At 45.2% G+C, this 16,243-nt stretch overlaps 1 protein-coding gene across 1 annotated transcript in view; it reads right to left on the bottom strand.

Annotated features, from left to right (window-relative positions):
* The window catches only part of DNAH9 (dynein axonemal heavy chain 9), a 357,089-nt gene that overhangs the window by 114,558 nt on the left and 226,288 nt on the right, over positions 1 to 16,243 (bottom strand). The window contains 1 exon segment of the mRNA XM_021694498.1: positions 9,264 to 9,524. Coding sequence (XP_021550173.1) covers positions 9,264 to 9,524 — 261 coding nt within the window.

Genomic DNA, 16,243 nt, shown 5'->3' with positions numbered 1-16,243 from the left:
GGATCTTCTCTTGTTTCTGCTTCTGAGCCGGGAGCTGGCTGTAAGGACGAGTGGATCTGTGTTTTGAGCATCTATGGGCTCTCTGGATCTTCTCGTTTCTGCTTCTCCATGCGCATGCTTGTTTCGAACAGCAGTTTCCTCGTGATGCAAGGCGTACGACCTACCCCTCTGCCCTCAGCTTGTGCCATTGTCTCTGTCTGTCCCTGAGCTCTAGCCACGGTCACCTCCTTCCAGTGCATTGATTGCAAGCTCGTCCCCACCTCAGGACCCCTGCCTGGGACACTTCTTGCTAAGCTATTTGCATGGCTCATCCCTTCTCATTCATCAAGATCTAAATTCAGAATTCAGACGTTACCCACTCAGAAAGACTTTCTCATCAGCTTCCCCTTCTCATCATTTTCTATCAGCATGCTGATGATCTGCAGAGAACTCGGGGCCATCAGAAATGATCACCAACTTTTTCCTTATTGAATTTCCATATCCTCATCTGAAACAGGGACCTCATCAGTCTTGTTAACCACTGTCACCCCCGTGCCTAGAACAGAAACCAGCATGCAGCAGGTGCTCATCAACATGGGTGTCCAACAATCACCTGGAATGAATGGGGGTCGGCAGCTAAAGGTCACAGCCATCACTTTGCAACCAGAAGGGGAGGAGACTTTTTCTCCAGTGCAAGTGGAAATAAAAATGTCCTGGGAGGGGGCGCCTGGGTGGCTCCGTTGGTTAAGTGGCCGACCCTTGGTTGCAGCTCAGGTCATGATCTCAGGGTCCTGGGATTGAACCCTGTGTCGGGCTCCTTGCTCAGTGGGGAGGCCGCTTGAGATTCTCTCTCTCCCTCTCCCTTTGCCCCTCCCCACTCCCCGCTTGCATGCTCTAAATCAATCAATCTTTAAAAAATTGTCCTGGGAAATGATCTTGCTTAGTTAGGTGGGGCTCCTGTCGCCAGTCACAGCAGGGCAGGCCGATATGGTTCTCCTAAGAGGAACACAGGATGGAAGAAACAGTTCTCAGAAGGTAGACGGGAATTTGAGTGAGCCAAGAGCAGGCGTGCTTGGTTTCTGCACCCCACTCCTGCCATCAGGCTCTTGCTCTCCCTGTTGCCTGATGCATTCGCTCTTCTCCAAGTTTTTACTCCAATTTCTCCTTCTCTGTAGAGTGGGGTTGGGAGGGTGGTAGAGGTGGGGCAGGAGAGCCGGTCAGGATCAGAGCTCCAGGGAGGATCCAGAGCCACAGGGGACGGTTTGATATCATTCTAACGTCCAAGGGGAAGCCCCTGGAGGGTTTTGGGCAAGGAGTGAAATGATGTGGTTTTGCTCTGAGAGCTTTTTGCGGCTGGCCCCACTGTGGCAGGGCAGGCTACACAGTTGTTCAGGGAGGAGACTGAGCCAGCCTGGGGCCGGGACTCTCAACAGCAGAGATGGTGGCAGGTGACCGGGTTTGGGACATATGTTGGAGCTAGCGTAGGCAGAAGTTTTAAAAAAAGGCATGAGACACAGACCTGTACCCCTGAAACAAATAATACATTATACGTTAATAAAAAATTAAAAAAAAAAGAGGCATGAGAGAATGTCACTTGTATTCTTCTCAAACAGAATTTGATGTCAAACATTCAATTTCTGGAAACCTTTCCACAAATTAACCACGTGGATAATGCTTTGCGGGACATTCTTCACATAGATCTCCGTGAAAAGCTTAGATTAGCTCTTTGGGAGTGGATTTGCTGGGTCAAAGGGCAGGGCACATATTTGGTGTTCTTTGTATACACTATCAGCTTCCCCAGAAATTCCAATTCCAGCTCTCAGTGTTGGAGAAAGTTTACGTTTGCTCCCACTCAGCATTGGTCACATTAAAAAGAAAATTTGTTTTTTCAATTTGACAGGCTGAAAATGGGATAATATTGGTTTCATTCATATATGTGCATATATGTGCATATACATATTTACTAGTGATACTATATTTTTTTCATGTTTTTAAGCAATTTGAGTTTCTTGTTTTGTGAATTGGGTATTGACCTTTGCCTACGTTTCTACTGGGCTGTTATCTTTTTATTTTTGATTACTGTATTAGTCAGCGTCCCTGCAGGCCAAAAAGATGATATAACATCCTGGCTAATTTAAGGGGAACTCTTTATAAAGAGAGAGTGCCTTACCCTGGGCTGGTAGCAGTTGGGCTGGGTGGGGCTGGGGTGGCTCTGTTTCCACCCCTGGAAACTGTGGTTGGAAGAACCGAGCCAGAGAGAAGAGAGGGAAGGAGAAGAAGAGTGAGAGAGAGGGTAAGAGAGAGAGAGAAGGAGGGAAAGGGAGGCAGGGAGGGAGGGAGGGACAGAGTGGGAGGGGAGAGGGAGGGAGGGGGAGGGAGGGCAAGGGAAAGTGTCTGAGGTCACCCAAGCCAGCCTCCCAGGTCATGGAGAAAATAGAATGGGGAAGGGCCAGGGGAGACAAATGGTGGATTTCCAGCCCAGTTTATAAGAGTTCTTACATACTAAGGGTATTAACTCCTTTCTTTTTAAATTAAAAAATCTTGTTTATAATATTCTGTGGTATATAAAATTTAGTTTTTATGGAGCCAAATTTAATAATCCTTTTCCAGACGATACCATGATACCATCCTTTGTTTTTCTGTTCAGAAGGGTCTTTCACATATATTAAAATCGATCTGAACTTGTGATTTTTTTTTAGTTCTTTCATTATTTTATTTCTTATTGCTAACTGTTTTATAAGGTAACGCTGTCCTTTTATTAAAAGAATGTTTATTATGAAATATTTAGCAAAGGTAAAGGTGAAAGCAGGAATCACTCGTAATTTTCCTACCCAGAGATAAATGTTACATATACCCCTCTGTGTCATATATATACACACGTCGTATGTATTCACAACTACATATCATAAACACATTCCTGTATGTCATACACACACGTGTATACACACGTGTCACACGCACACATATGTGCATCACATATATACACGTCAGACACGTGTCACACATGCTGATACACGTCATGTACACAGATCGTATGTATGCACACCTCATGTCACACTACACATATGTACATAATTCACATATATGTCATCACATAAACACACATCACATGTACACATATCCGTCATGTTTACACACACGTACCCCTACCCGTCACACATATACACGTCATATACACACACATAGATGACATAGAGACTAAAAGACACAGAGAAGAAAGACAATGAGTATATACATGAAGAGGAATATACAGGGGAACAAATATCTACCTGGCTCATTCGTGTACATACACGTGGACATATACACACAAATACACACATATCAATCACTGTTATACTACTTTTTGAATCTGATTTTCACTGAAAATTATATCTGAAGTTTTCAGGGTCGTTGTTTTTGTAAGACATGATTTTAAATAAAGTATGCAGTTTTCTCTCATTTAGATGAGCTGCAATTTACTTCACCAACTCCATATTGCTGGACATTTAGGTTATTAAATCTTTAACAGCTGCTTAAATGATATGAACTTAAAGACATTAGACACAAGTAAACCAAAAATCAAACTGGAGGTAATTGAGATTTACATTTAACTTTTAAATTATTTGAGAAGTAGCAGACATCCTTGTAATACTGAATCTTCCCATACACAGACTTGGTATATGTATTTGTCTATTCATATCTTATTTTATGTTCTTCAGCAAAGATGTGCAGTTTTCTTCACATTGTTTCAACAAATTTATATTCGCTTATTTGTATCTTGTGCTTTGATTGCCCTTTTCAAATATCATATTTTCCAACTGGCTCCTGTTGATATTAAGAAAGCTATACATTTTTGTAAATTATTTTGTGATGGGCCCTTAACTCTTCCCTATTATTATTTTTTATAACAGGTATTTTATAACATTTACATGATGATTATTTTTCAGTTATTATTGCGTTGGCTAGAAATTCTAGGACAACTTTTTTTTTATAATGGTGACAGGGATCATTATTATGCTTTTTCTATCTTAATCGGAGCGCTTTTAATGTTCTACCATTGGATAGGATGTTTTGTCCTTGGATTGGGATTGATTGCCATCTGTTAGCTTAATATCCAAATAGCCTTGTATTCCTACTTTACTGAGAGTTTTAATAAGGAACGGATGCTGAATTGTGTTAAGTCCCATTTTGACATCTCCTAAAATGACGATGAAGCTTTTCATCTCTGACTAGGGGGTTGGGTATGGTTACATGCATAATCTCATATAGGGAAAACTCGCCAGTTGGTGGCATAGTAAATCTGATTTACTAGTATTTTTTATAGGTGTCTTACATCACTGTTCATAAGTTAGGTTCATCTGAGGTTTTATTTTCTCATGCTATCGCTATCACTTTTAGTACCAGGCTTAACCACATAACATAGGCCTTAAGAGGTCCTGTCGGAAAGAAGTCCATTCAACTTGGAAACTCTAGAATTTTCCAAAGTATTATAAAATCTGTTTTTTATGGTACTTGCTAATATTAAAAGTCAGATGCTAGGGACTCTGCTTTGAGCACGATGCAGGGCTCGATCCCAGGACCCCGAGCTCATGACCTTGAGCTGAAACTAAGAGACGCTTAACCGACTGAGCCACCCAGGGGCCGGACGAATAGTTTTTAATAATGAAAATGTCATTATATGTTACTTGTATAATAAAAAAATGAGTTCACTGTAAAAAATACATAGGCAACAAAGAGAAAATTCTAAGTAACTTTGTAGGGGGGCGGAAAAGGCCATGAAATTACAAACAAAACCATTCCTCCACTAAGGCAGGAAAAGTTACACTGGATTTATTTCAGTTTAGCTATAAAAGTGAAATAAAACTGCCAAAGCAGAGCCTCAAAACGTGCAGAGACTTACCACCAGGCTCTGATTTACAGGTGTTCTTTATGTATTAACTACAGATTTATTGCTAAGTTTGAAAACGATGAGAAAACAGGGAAGTGGTCATGAAATACCAGAGTTCTGTGAACACGGAGAGTTTAAGGATACTCTAGGGGTCCTTGGGTCCATGAAGCAGTAACGCCCTCATCACACTTGGTACAGGCTGATCCATTCCACTTCACCAAGTGGGGTGATGGAGGGTGGGGGTGGGGAGGGGGGGTGCGGAGGGCAAGATGTGCAGAGGGGGTCAAAAGGTACAGCTTCCTGTTGTAAGAGAAATAAGTCCTGGGGATATCTGGATAGCAGGGTGACTATAGCTAATGATACTGTGCCGTAGATTTGAAAAGAGAGGAAATCATAAAAGTTCTCATCACACACACAGAAATCTATAACTGTGTGTGGTGATGGATATTAACTAGACTTACTATGGTGACCATTTCACAATATATACAAACACTGAATTATTATGTCATACACCTGATAGGAATATCGTTATATGTCAATTATACTTCAATTAAAAAAAAATGCTGTCTGAGACCCCATAAATGCATTCTGCAACCCGTAGACTGTAAACCCTGGTCCACAGTTCAACTTCTTTTTTTTTTTTTTTAAAGATTTTATTTATTTGAGAGAGAGAGTGAGAGAGAGAAAGAGCACAAGAGGGGGGAGCGGGAGAGGGAGAAGCAGACTCCCTGCTGAGCAGGTAGCCTGATGCGGGACTCGATCCCGGGACTCCAGGATCATGACCTGAGCCGAAGGCAGTTGCTTAACCAACTGAGCCACCCAGGCGCCCACACAGTTCAACTTCTTAGTGATGCCGTGGGCTGCTAATGATCTTGGCCAACCCACCTTCAGAGACTCATCATCACCTCACTTCCTGAGGCGCCCACTCGTGCACCATGGCTCACACACTCCACACCCCCCTCCCCATGCATCTGTGTCTCTGCAAACATCGCTCCTTTCTGAGATGGTTTTCTCCACCCCTGCCCCATCCAGGAAAATGCTCTTCCTTATCGTCCTTGCTTCATGGGCATTCTCTTCCCTAGTTCCTACCCGGCCAGCCAGTTAGCCATGTCCTCCTCTGTGCTCTTGAGCCAATGAAATTGTAGCTTCTTTCTGTTTTGTGTAATACATGCACAGAGTTTGCAAACTCTAATAGGGCCATAAGGCTTAGAACGAAACCCATGCCTGGTAGACTCTGACTTCAGCTCTGTAGAAGTCATGGCTTACAATTTTTTCTGTTTCTTCTAGAATTTACTCCTTATTGATAAGGAATATGCCTATGCTGCTGTTTCATTATTTATTCATTCATTCATTCATTCATTCATTCATTCGAGAGCGAGAGTGCGCATGCGCAGGCACAAGTGTGTGCGCGCGTGAGCAGGGGGGAGGGGCAGAGGGAGAAGGAGAAGGAGAGAACCCCAAGCAGTCCCTGCTGAGCATGGAGCTTGATCTCAGGACCCTGAGATCATGACCTGAGCCGAAATCAAGAGTCGGATGCTTAACTGACTGAGCCACCCAGGCGCCCCTATTTTTCATTTTAGATGTTAGCAAGTGACTTCCTACTTAGAGTGTGAATATTTAGCTATTTTTACTGCCCTCCTTTCCCTCCTAATTATTATGGTTATATCAAATTTTTAGTTAATGTTCAGAATGAATATGACATGATTATAAATATTGTACACCTTGGGTTATATTTTCTTTCTAGTATATCCTGAGGTTTTTTTTTTAATGAAATTAACAAGTGCTTTTATTACTTATTTCCTGTGGAAGTAACTTTTGGACAAACACCGGACAGAAGGAACCAGGATGCAGGGGGGTTTGGGGGAAGAGGACTTCCCAGTGAGCTGACTGCTCGTTCAGAGGCCTTGGGTGGGATTGTGCTGGGAGTGTCTGAGACACAGCAAGGCCAGTGTGGGGGGTCGGAGTGACAAGAGGAAGACTAGTCACTGGTGTAGCAGAAGAGGGGAACAATGGTAGGGTCTCATGGGCCACTGTGGATTTTATTCTGAGTATGATGGAAAGCCAGTGGAAGATTCTGGAACAGAGGGATGATGTGGTCAAACTGCTGTTTGATTACTCAGCACCTGGGTGGCTCAGTTGGTTAAGCCTCCGACTCTTGATTTCGGCTCAGGCCATGATCTCGGGGTCGTGGGATCGAGCCCCGAGTCAGGCTCTGTGCTTAGTGCGAGTCTGCTTCTCTCTCTCCCTCTGCTCTTTCTCTCAAATAAATAAATAAAATCTTAAAAAAAAAGGTCACTCAGGTGGGTGGCTACCATCTGTTAGTTTCTTTTCATACATGATCTCATTTCATCCTTGTGACAACCTAACAGGGACCACGTTACTATTACCTCCCTTGCACAGACGAGGAAACAGGCTGAGTGGAGAAAATCATAGCCAGAGCCATACCCAGGGAACAGCACAGCCAGGATTTGGTCTCAGCTCATTTTAGGAAATGTAATCCCTGTGTCAAAAGATCTTATGAAAGATCTGCCTTATTAGCAGGACACGGTCAGCAAACACTTCACGTGTGTGCGTCAAAGAAGTCGTCTCGTGGTTCGTGCTGGGGGAATCAGAAAAGGGCGAGACGGATCTAGAATTGTAAGTCTGAGCTTGAAATATGGGTAGGATGGGGGCAGGAGGAGAGGTGGCGGCGGGGAGGGGTACAGGCTCATCAGAGGCCTGCAGATGGAAGTGGGTGCCGCTGTGAGGGGCTGGGAGAAGCTACCAGGTTCAGGCTGAGAGGTGGGAGTGTAACCAGGCTACCCCTCCAATTCCTGGTCCACCCCCACGGTACCCAGGTTCCCAGTAGAGACTCTGGTGTTTTCTCCTGATATAGGGTGGGGGTCTGTTTAGGGCCTTCGAGGCCTTAACCTTTAGGGCATAAAAAATAAAAAATCCTGGAATGCATAATCCTAGAATCCTTCGTAAAAAATCCTAGAATGCACTTATCTCTCAAATTACAATTTACATGGAATTATATGTCACAGGATTCTACAGAGTTCCTAATTCCTTTTTAGATTTGCCCAGGCCGGAAACTGCCAGATGCCAAAGTGAGGCGGGAGATGGAGGTTTCAGAAGGCCGGTGTGTCTGCCTCTCAAATGCCTCACCCGCCCTGAGGGTGTCAAAGCAGAGGCAGAGAGAATTTTTCGTGAGACCTGCTCCTGAGTCCCCCATGCTCTGCCTTCAAGGGGGGATGTGTTGGCAGAACCAGCATGGGCCAAGGGGTCCAAGTGAACGGAAGAGAAAGCACCCTGCAGGGGGGAGACCCCGATGACTGGGCAGAGGATCTCCACGTGAGCATCCCAACAGAGAAAGGGTCAGCTTTTTGGTCCCCCTCTGACATCTGCTGCTCATGACCAGAGTCTGTCTGCCCCCTGCTCTTCCTTTCTGCCCTTGCCTCTCAGCCACGGTTATCCAAATGGGAAAGCAGCTTAATGGTGAAAAATAGAAGGAAGAAGTAGCTGACCACCCCCCCTCCAGGACACACATACATGGAGTACATCTCCAGGGAACCTAAATAAAAGTACCTCGTGAATACATCTCAGAAGTCACGCTTCGTCTACCAAATGGTTACGTATAGGAGTTGAATTTAATGGACACACAGTTACATGTCGTTGACGTTTGAATATTTGCTAATTTTGATTACCTAGGTTTTTTTTTTTTTTTTTTTCATATTTTGGAGCTAACTTGTGTTTTCGTCTCCTATCTTAAGTATTTTCTCAGGGCTTTATAAGGCTCATGTGTCCTGTCGCTTGTAATGGGTGAAATGACCATGGGGTACACAGCTGGGAGGTCTCTGGACTTGGATTCTGAGGGTGTGAGTTGAAGTCTGGCTCTAATATGGAGTGACTCTGGGCAAGTCAGTTCTCCTCTCAGGGTCCTTGCTTTGTTCTCTGTGGAGTGGAGGGTCGGACTAGTCGGCATCTCCTGTTCTGGTTGGTTCTAAGACTCACAACCCTGGGATTGCATCGGTCGGTATGTTGTCAGTTTCAATGAATGTTTGGGGGCGCCTGGGTGGCCCAGTCGTTAAGTGTCTGCCTTCAGCTCAGGTCATGATCCCGGGGTCCTGGGATCGAGCCCCGTATCGGGCTCCCTGCTCAGTGGGGAGTCTGCTTTTCCCTCTGCCCCTCCCCCCTGTTCATGCTTGTTCTCTGTCTCTCAAATAAATAATACAGAAAAATTCTTTAAAAAATAAAATAAATGAGTGTTTCCTGAATGAATAAGCCAGTGACAGCTGGATCCCTAAACCCTCCAACTTTGCCCTTGGATCTCTTTGGGACGCCAGGGTAGCGCGCTGTCTGGGTCACTGGAGCCGCTCCCCTCCCCCCCACCCCTGGGCGGGGAGGGGTAAGCAGATGGGACAGACCATCCTCCTACCTTATTGAGGGTGTTGAGAGCCGCCTGGGCTGCCGTGAGCGCCGGCTCCGCCTTAGCCAGGTCCTCCTCACAGTCCTTCTGCTTCTGCTTCACCTCGAGCATGATGAGGGCCACCCTCCGCTCCTCCTCGTCCGCCATGGCCTTCTCTCTGCTCACCTTGTCCGTCTCTATGCCAACCACCTGAATCAGCTTGTCCGCATCTTCATTCTTCTGCCTCAGCTCCCCTTCCTGGGCGGCCAGTTTGGCTTTCAGCCCATCCACCTGCAGCAGAGAAGCCCCGGGTTTATGGGGAGCAACAAGAATTTGGACGGGGGAGGCCCGGGGATCTGACCCCCCAGGGAAAAATGCCAACTCCTGATGTGAAGGAAGGTGCAAAGCTGAGCTCTCCTCTGGGGCCAAGTGCCCTGAGCCGGGAGAGGAGAGGGACCCTGGACTCCCTCTTCCTCCTCCCTTTCCAGTAAATGTGGTAGAAGAGCCTAAGCAACACACATCCTGACCTTTCTTTCTCCTTGATGCCCACGTGACTTAGGCTGCTTCTCAGGGACATCGGTGCCCGTGTCTTATAAAACTCCGCGTGCCTCAAGTAATACTTTCCACACAAGTGGGCATGTCCTAAAAATCGGTCATTATTTAATGGACATCGGCCAACGTGAGGTATGCCAAGAATTTAGCAAATGATAAAAAGCGAGTATCTACTGTGTATCCGGAGAGACTGAATGTGTGACCAGACAGTGGCCAGACCATATATAAAAGTAGAACTCTGACCCACAACTATAACCCTCCTGGTGCCCAGGAGACCGACCCATTATGTACCATCACTAGCTCAGGAAGCCAGCCTGCTGTAAGTCAGTCAGTCTTGTAGGAAGTCAGACTCCCGTCTCCGCAACAATCCAGGAAGACAAACAATAAATAACCTCAGTAACAATCGGCCCCAAATGGCCAGAATGTGATTAATAGTGGACACCTTCCTTAATTTTTGTCCCTGCTTTCCACTTAGGACCCACCAGAGAAGGTCAAACATACTCCCCTAACTGATCACATAGGATGCCCAATCCTGCGCCCACCACCAGCTTCTGCAGGCCACCAGCCTCCACTGGGACACACCTGACGCCTTTCGTTGCTTCTCACCGTGAAGCTCTCCCCACACCTCTGCCTGCCTTTGAGTCTCTGCCAAAACCCAGGTGCTGGGTGGCTGACCCCCTTGCTAGAGCGAGCTCTGAAGAGAGAGCATTAGCTTCTTACTAGGTTGGTCTTAGTTTATTCCCACAATCCTTATGAGAGAGATGACCAGGTTACAGCTGGACAGCAGAGAGAATTCCAGTGGCCCAGACCAGAATCCAGTGGGGCTCTCCATCCAGACTCTAGATTCATACGCACTTTGGAGGAAATAATGAAGTATTGGGAACATCACTATGTAGGAAACCGTCTATTTCTCTGATCCGCTGGAGAAGGAGGAATGGTTTGCTCTGTACATTCAGTTCAGTGGAGTGTGCAGCTTCTCAGAGTGTGGTCCCGGGACCAGCAGCCCCAGCAACAGCATCCCCTGGGTACTTGCTAGAAATGTAAACTCTCGGGCCCACTCCAGATCTACTGAATCAGGAATTCTGGAGGTGGGCCTGGCGATCTGTGTTTTCATAGGCCCTCGGGGTGATGCAGATGCCCACCTCTGGGTCTGAGAGTCACTGGCCTGGTTTATGGCCCTTTCACACGCAAAGAGAAGCCTCCTCAGATCTGTTTCTTTCTGGGAAGTAAAAAAGCCATTTGTCTTTGCAATACGGCCCATAAACTTTACATTGCAGGATGACCTCCTGTCTCTCATTTTCCTGCAGTCCACTTCCATGCAACAACCGAAGATTACTTCAGAGCTCCTGGAACATGCCAAGCAGATTCGAATGCTTTATGATGCAAAATGCAGAAGGGGAAAAATAAAACAGAGGCTTAGACGCTGCCGATAATTCCCTTTCCATGGCAGATCAAAAGAAAAGAAAAGGAAAGTGGGGGCGGGGGGGGGCCGCAGGAGGAGAGAATGCTCTTTAATTTTGTGTATTCATGGAACTGGAGACTTTTTGTTAACCTCAAATGAAGGCCTGCTCCCTAGAACGAGTCTTATATGCCCATGCTAGAAGGTTAATCCACTTCTATCTCCCGTTGTTCAGCTGCAGGGACTTATTTCTACAAGGACAAAGATGCAATTGTAAATCAAAATGATTGAACCACATAATCACCACAGTCAGCAAACACACCAGTAACTTTTTGTTCCTTTTTAAACCTTGGGAGATTTGAGAAAATTGGTGTGGTGTGTTTTTTTCTTCCTGTTGTTATTTGTTTGTTTGTTTGTATTGCTGACTGCAGATAGGGCTGATGACCTCGGGTCCAAGGTAAATAATCACCAGCACTGTGAACGGGAGCTTTATGGCTCTTAAGCTGTGACGTGAGGGTCCCGCCGGTCAGAATGAGGCTGCTCCCCACCAAGCTAAAGAGAAGGCGTCAGTCAGGCTCATTTTATGGCTCTTCTGCAATAGAATGGGATGTTGAAATAGGTCATGTTAAAATTTCCTCTTCTCTTTTCCTTTATTCAAAGCATTGAGCCCCTCTTTGGCTCTCTTCCTCTTTAGACACCCATCCCCACCCCCGGATAGGAGGATCAGGAAGGACAGTGTCACAACCAACAAAGAGAGCCTCTCCTCAGTCTTGCCAGCCCCAAGAATGTTCATGGGGGGCAGGGGTTGTCAACTGAGTGGGATGACAATAGGCTGGTGGTGAGAGACCCTCCCTTCTTCAAGGATCAGGAACATGGTGCTAAAGAGAAAGGCTAAGCTTCCCAGGCCCTTCTCCTCAGAGCCACAGAAGGAGGAAAGAGAACCTGGTATAATCCACAGCAATCCCTACTCTGCAGAAGGCTGGCAGCCCAGAGATATTTTCCTTGTTCCTCTGAGTCCCTCTGGTCACCCACCATGTTCTCATATGAATTCAACACTTCACAAAGACTCTCCTCTTAGATGAGAGGTTTCCCATCTGTAGTAGATCCATGGTTGCCTGCCTAATAAAAACTTCTCGTCCCTGTTCTGGAAACAGAGTTTGAATTTCCTTTGGGGAACGCTCCCTTCCCAAGTCCTCATAGTTTGCGTGGAGCCAACTCCAGTGGCTGTCCTTTGACCCTCGCTTGGCCAAGGAGAATATCCAAGTCACAGAGAATGGTTCAAGTCTGGGCAGACCGATGATCGGAAGAGGCCAATCAGAGCCACTGACCATTTATCCAGGAACTTGGCAGAAAATCCTGCCTGCCTGAACAGGGACATTTAGTGAGGGTCTAGCTCCAGCCCTGTCCAAATTCAGCTCTGTCTCTGAATTTTCTTGGTTTTATTTGTTGTTGTTTTGCCTAAACCAACTTCCATTGAATTTTGGTCAGCTGCCATCAAAAGGATCCTGATAAATATATCATGTAATCTCAAAAAATTTTTTCCCTCTCCCCTGTCTTTTCCTTTTCTTTTTTCTTTTCTTTCTTTCATGCTAAGTGAAATTGAATTCTTTTTTTTTTTTTTTCTTCACTTGCAACCGAAAGAGTCCTGATGGATAATCATGGTAAATTATTGAACCGTCAACTTCAGGTAAATTTGGTAGCCTGAGATTATTTGAAACCCCAGGATAAATTGAATTTAAGAGTCTCCAGACAGACAGACTTGAGGAGTAAATCTTATATGCAGGGAATTGGTAACAACCTATAGGCCTTTTTGAACATTTCTTCAATCCAACAGCCCCTCTTCTTCATGAGTACCCCTGAGCCAGATACAGAGCGAGGATGACAGTAGGTTCTGAAGATGCCAGGAGGTGACAGAGTGAGACCCCAAGTCAGAGTTGGGAGTTCTGACTGTGCCAAGAGAAGGAACAGAACAGAAGGGACGCCAGCTGTGAAGCTCTTATCTGAAGCAGGAGCAAACACAGTTGATGCTGCGCAAAGACCCATGTGACTTCACCAGCTGCCTCTTGAAACCACCACCACCACCACCACCACCCAGATGGGAAGGAGCAAATGACCCTTCACAGGGGAACAGCCCCGAGGTAGAGTTAGACTCTGAACTGACTGCCCTCCAGAGACTGAGTTTTTAACTTGAAGTGACCAAGGCAACCTGAAATGCAAGATTAAGAACTCTCTACTCTTGGGGCACCTGGGTGGCTCAGTCGGTTGAGTGTCCAGGTCTTGGTTTTGGCTCAGGTCGTGATCTCAGGGTCATGGGACTGAGCTCTGTGCTGGGCTCCATGCTCAGTGGGGAGTCTGCTTCCCCTCTCTCTCTGCCCCTCACCCCCACCCATGCACTCTCTCTCTCTTTCTCAAATAATCTTTATTAAAAAGAAGAACTTTCTACTCTTAAATGAAAAACATGGATCTGTAGCTAAGTTAAATTCAGTTATAGAAAAATAAAGTTACCTTTATGACCACTTGAGGCTAAGCATGAAATTGTTTAAAATTTATCAACTTTAGATGATTATATAATTATTAATTATTATCACTCTTACCAGTATAATTATTACTCCTAATACTGCTATTGTTGCTAAAGAAATTTGGAGTCCCTCTGAGCCAGAGTTGTGATATTCATTTAGCCCACTCCCACTAGATTATGAATCGCAAAAACTGTCCTAAGTGGGTAGTAGGATAGTGATACCACATAATTCAAATCATTACCCTTATACCAAGATTATGATGATATACTTAGGGCTTTTTCTACCCAAGGAACAATTTCAGAGGAAGGGTTTTTTAACAGAGTTAGGAAGCCAAGTTGATACCATTTTTACAAGAAGAATCATCCTTATAACCATCCATTAGTATGAAATACACACCATGTACACAGTATTGGGGGACCTGTCCTCCACCCCCACTCTGAGCTTATAGGTGACTTTAGAACGTGCTCATTTGGTTGGTTGCCTGGCCATCTGTCATCTACCCATATGTCCCTTTATCTACACAATTATAGAACATTTACTATGTGCCAATGAATCTTGGTTTCCGCGCTTATATGATTGCTGACGGTATAGCATGAAATACACAAGAGGAGAAACACAGTTCAGGGATGGAACCACAAAGATTGGAAGGCACAACTGCTCAGAGCTTAAAAAGGGCTTCTGGGAGCAGGGGGTAGCAAACTGTGTAGGCATCGACAGTGACAAGCTGACAAGGGGTGGGGGTGCACGTAAAGACACGGAGACGTGAACTAGCTATGGAGATTTGGGGCAACTACAACCATTTGGAAGTACTGGATGCCAGGGTTGCAAGGGGGTAGATGGGAGGAAGAAAGGGTGGCACATGGGCAAGGATACAGTTTGAAAGTTCTAGAGAAGTTCAGAGAATCTGCAATGTAGTATCTAAAACTTAAAGTCTACAGAAGAGAAGACTCAAGCTTATGGTCTGAGCAAAGATCCCTCCAATAGCAGGATAGAGGCTGGGCCAGAGCTGTGTTGTCTGGTTTGGTAGCCACCAGCCCCATGTAGTGAATGAGCACCTAAAATGTGGCTTGTCCCCCAGGAGATGTGCTGTAAATATAACCACACACACTAGTTTTTGAAGACTTGGAGAAAAAAAAATACTTCATTGATAACATTTTTATACATTGATTACCTATTAAAATAAGATTTGGGATGTGTTGGCTTAAATAAAATGTACTCTTAAAATATATAATTATGTAAAATTAAAATATACAGTTAGAATAAAATTCACTTATTTCCTTTTACTTCTTTTGATACAGCTACTAGAAAATTTAATTTGCATATATGACTGGCAGGATATTTCTGTTGGATAGTACTTCCAGAATACAGTGGGGGATACTAAGCAGAATGCTATGCATTCATTCATTCATTCATTCATTCAACAAATATTTAATGAGTGCCCACTCTGTCCAAGTGCTGCTTTAGACACATCAGTGAACCAAAGAGATGAGGATCCTGGTCTTTACGGAGATTATGTCTAACGGATGGAGACAGACACCAAAAAAGAAAGGTAACAAGTATATTACATGCTGGATGGGGGTAAATGCTATGGGGAAAAGATAAAGTAGAGCAGAATAAGGGATGCAGCGGTGGTGTGGGGTTGCAACTGAAAACGGGGTCATCAGAGTAGGATTCAATGAGAAGGTGACATTTGAGCAAAGAGGAGGAGATGAGGGAGTGAGCCACAGGATGAGAGAGGGAAGAACATCCAGGGGGAGGAAACAGCCAGTGCAAAGGCCTGGTGTTGTCTGAGGAGAGAGCAAAGCAGCGGCATGGCCAGAGAGAGAGGAATATCGTGGGTGTGGGGTAGCAGGAGATGAGGTCTGAGAGTCTGCAGGGTGTGGTGGGAGAGGAGCCTGGGCGCCATTTTAATGAGGGAAATGGAAGCCATCTCAGGGTTTGGGGCAGAAAAGTGACATTCTCTGACTTATGCTTTGAATGGATCATTCTGGCTACTCTGTTGATGATGGACCAAAGAGAGGCAAAAGGAGAAGCAGGCAAATGAGCTAGAAAGGTACCCTGGTTGCCCGGGTTAAAGACGCCGGTGGCCCAGATCAGGGGAGTGGCAGCATAGGAGGTGCGCAGTGGTGGGATCCTGGGCATATCTGAAGTTAGGGCCAACAGCGATTTTCTGATGTTTGGGCACAAGGTGTGTGAAAGAGAGAAATGAGAAGAGTCAGGGACAACACCAAGTATTTGGCCTGATGGGCGATGCAAGAAGTTGTTGGTGACCCAGGTTCAGGATGGGGGGGGGATGCTGTGGAGTTCAATGTGTTGAAATAATCAAGGTAATAAGTGTTACCTAAACACCTAAATCAAAGTGCTGAAAACAGGGAGACAGCAAGAGGGGTATATTTAAGAGATACATTAAAAAGTAGAGAATTTGTTAATTCTTAACTGAGACAAGGGGAGGAATCTAAGGTAACTCCCTGGTTTCTAGATAACTGGTAGATGAAAGCATGACTTGTTGACGTAGAGAATTTTGAAGGAGAAGAAACCAA

This window comes from Neomonachus schauinslandi, chromosome 15, assembly GCF_002201575.2.
Source record: "Neomonachus schauinslandi chromosome 15, ASM220157v2, whole genome shotgun sequence".
Lineage (NCBI taxonomy): Eukaryota > Metazoa > Chordata > Mammalia > Carnivora > Phocidae > Neomonachus > Neomonachus schauinslandi.
Note: the sequence above shows the minus strand (reverse complement) of the source record. Positions and strands in the feature narration are given on the sequence as shown.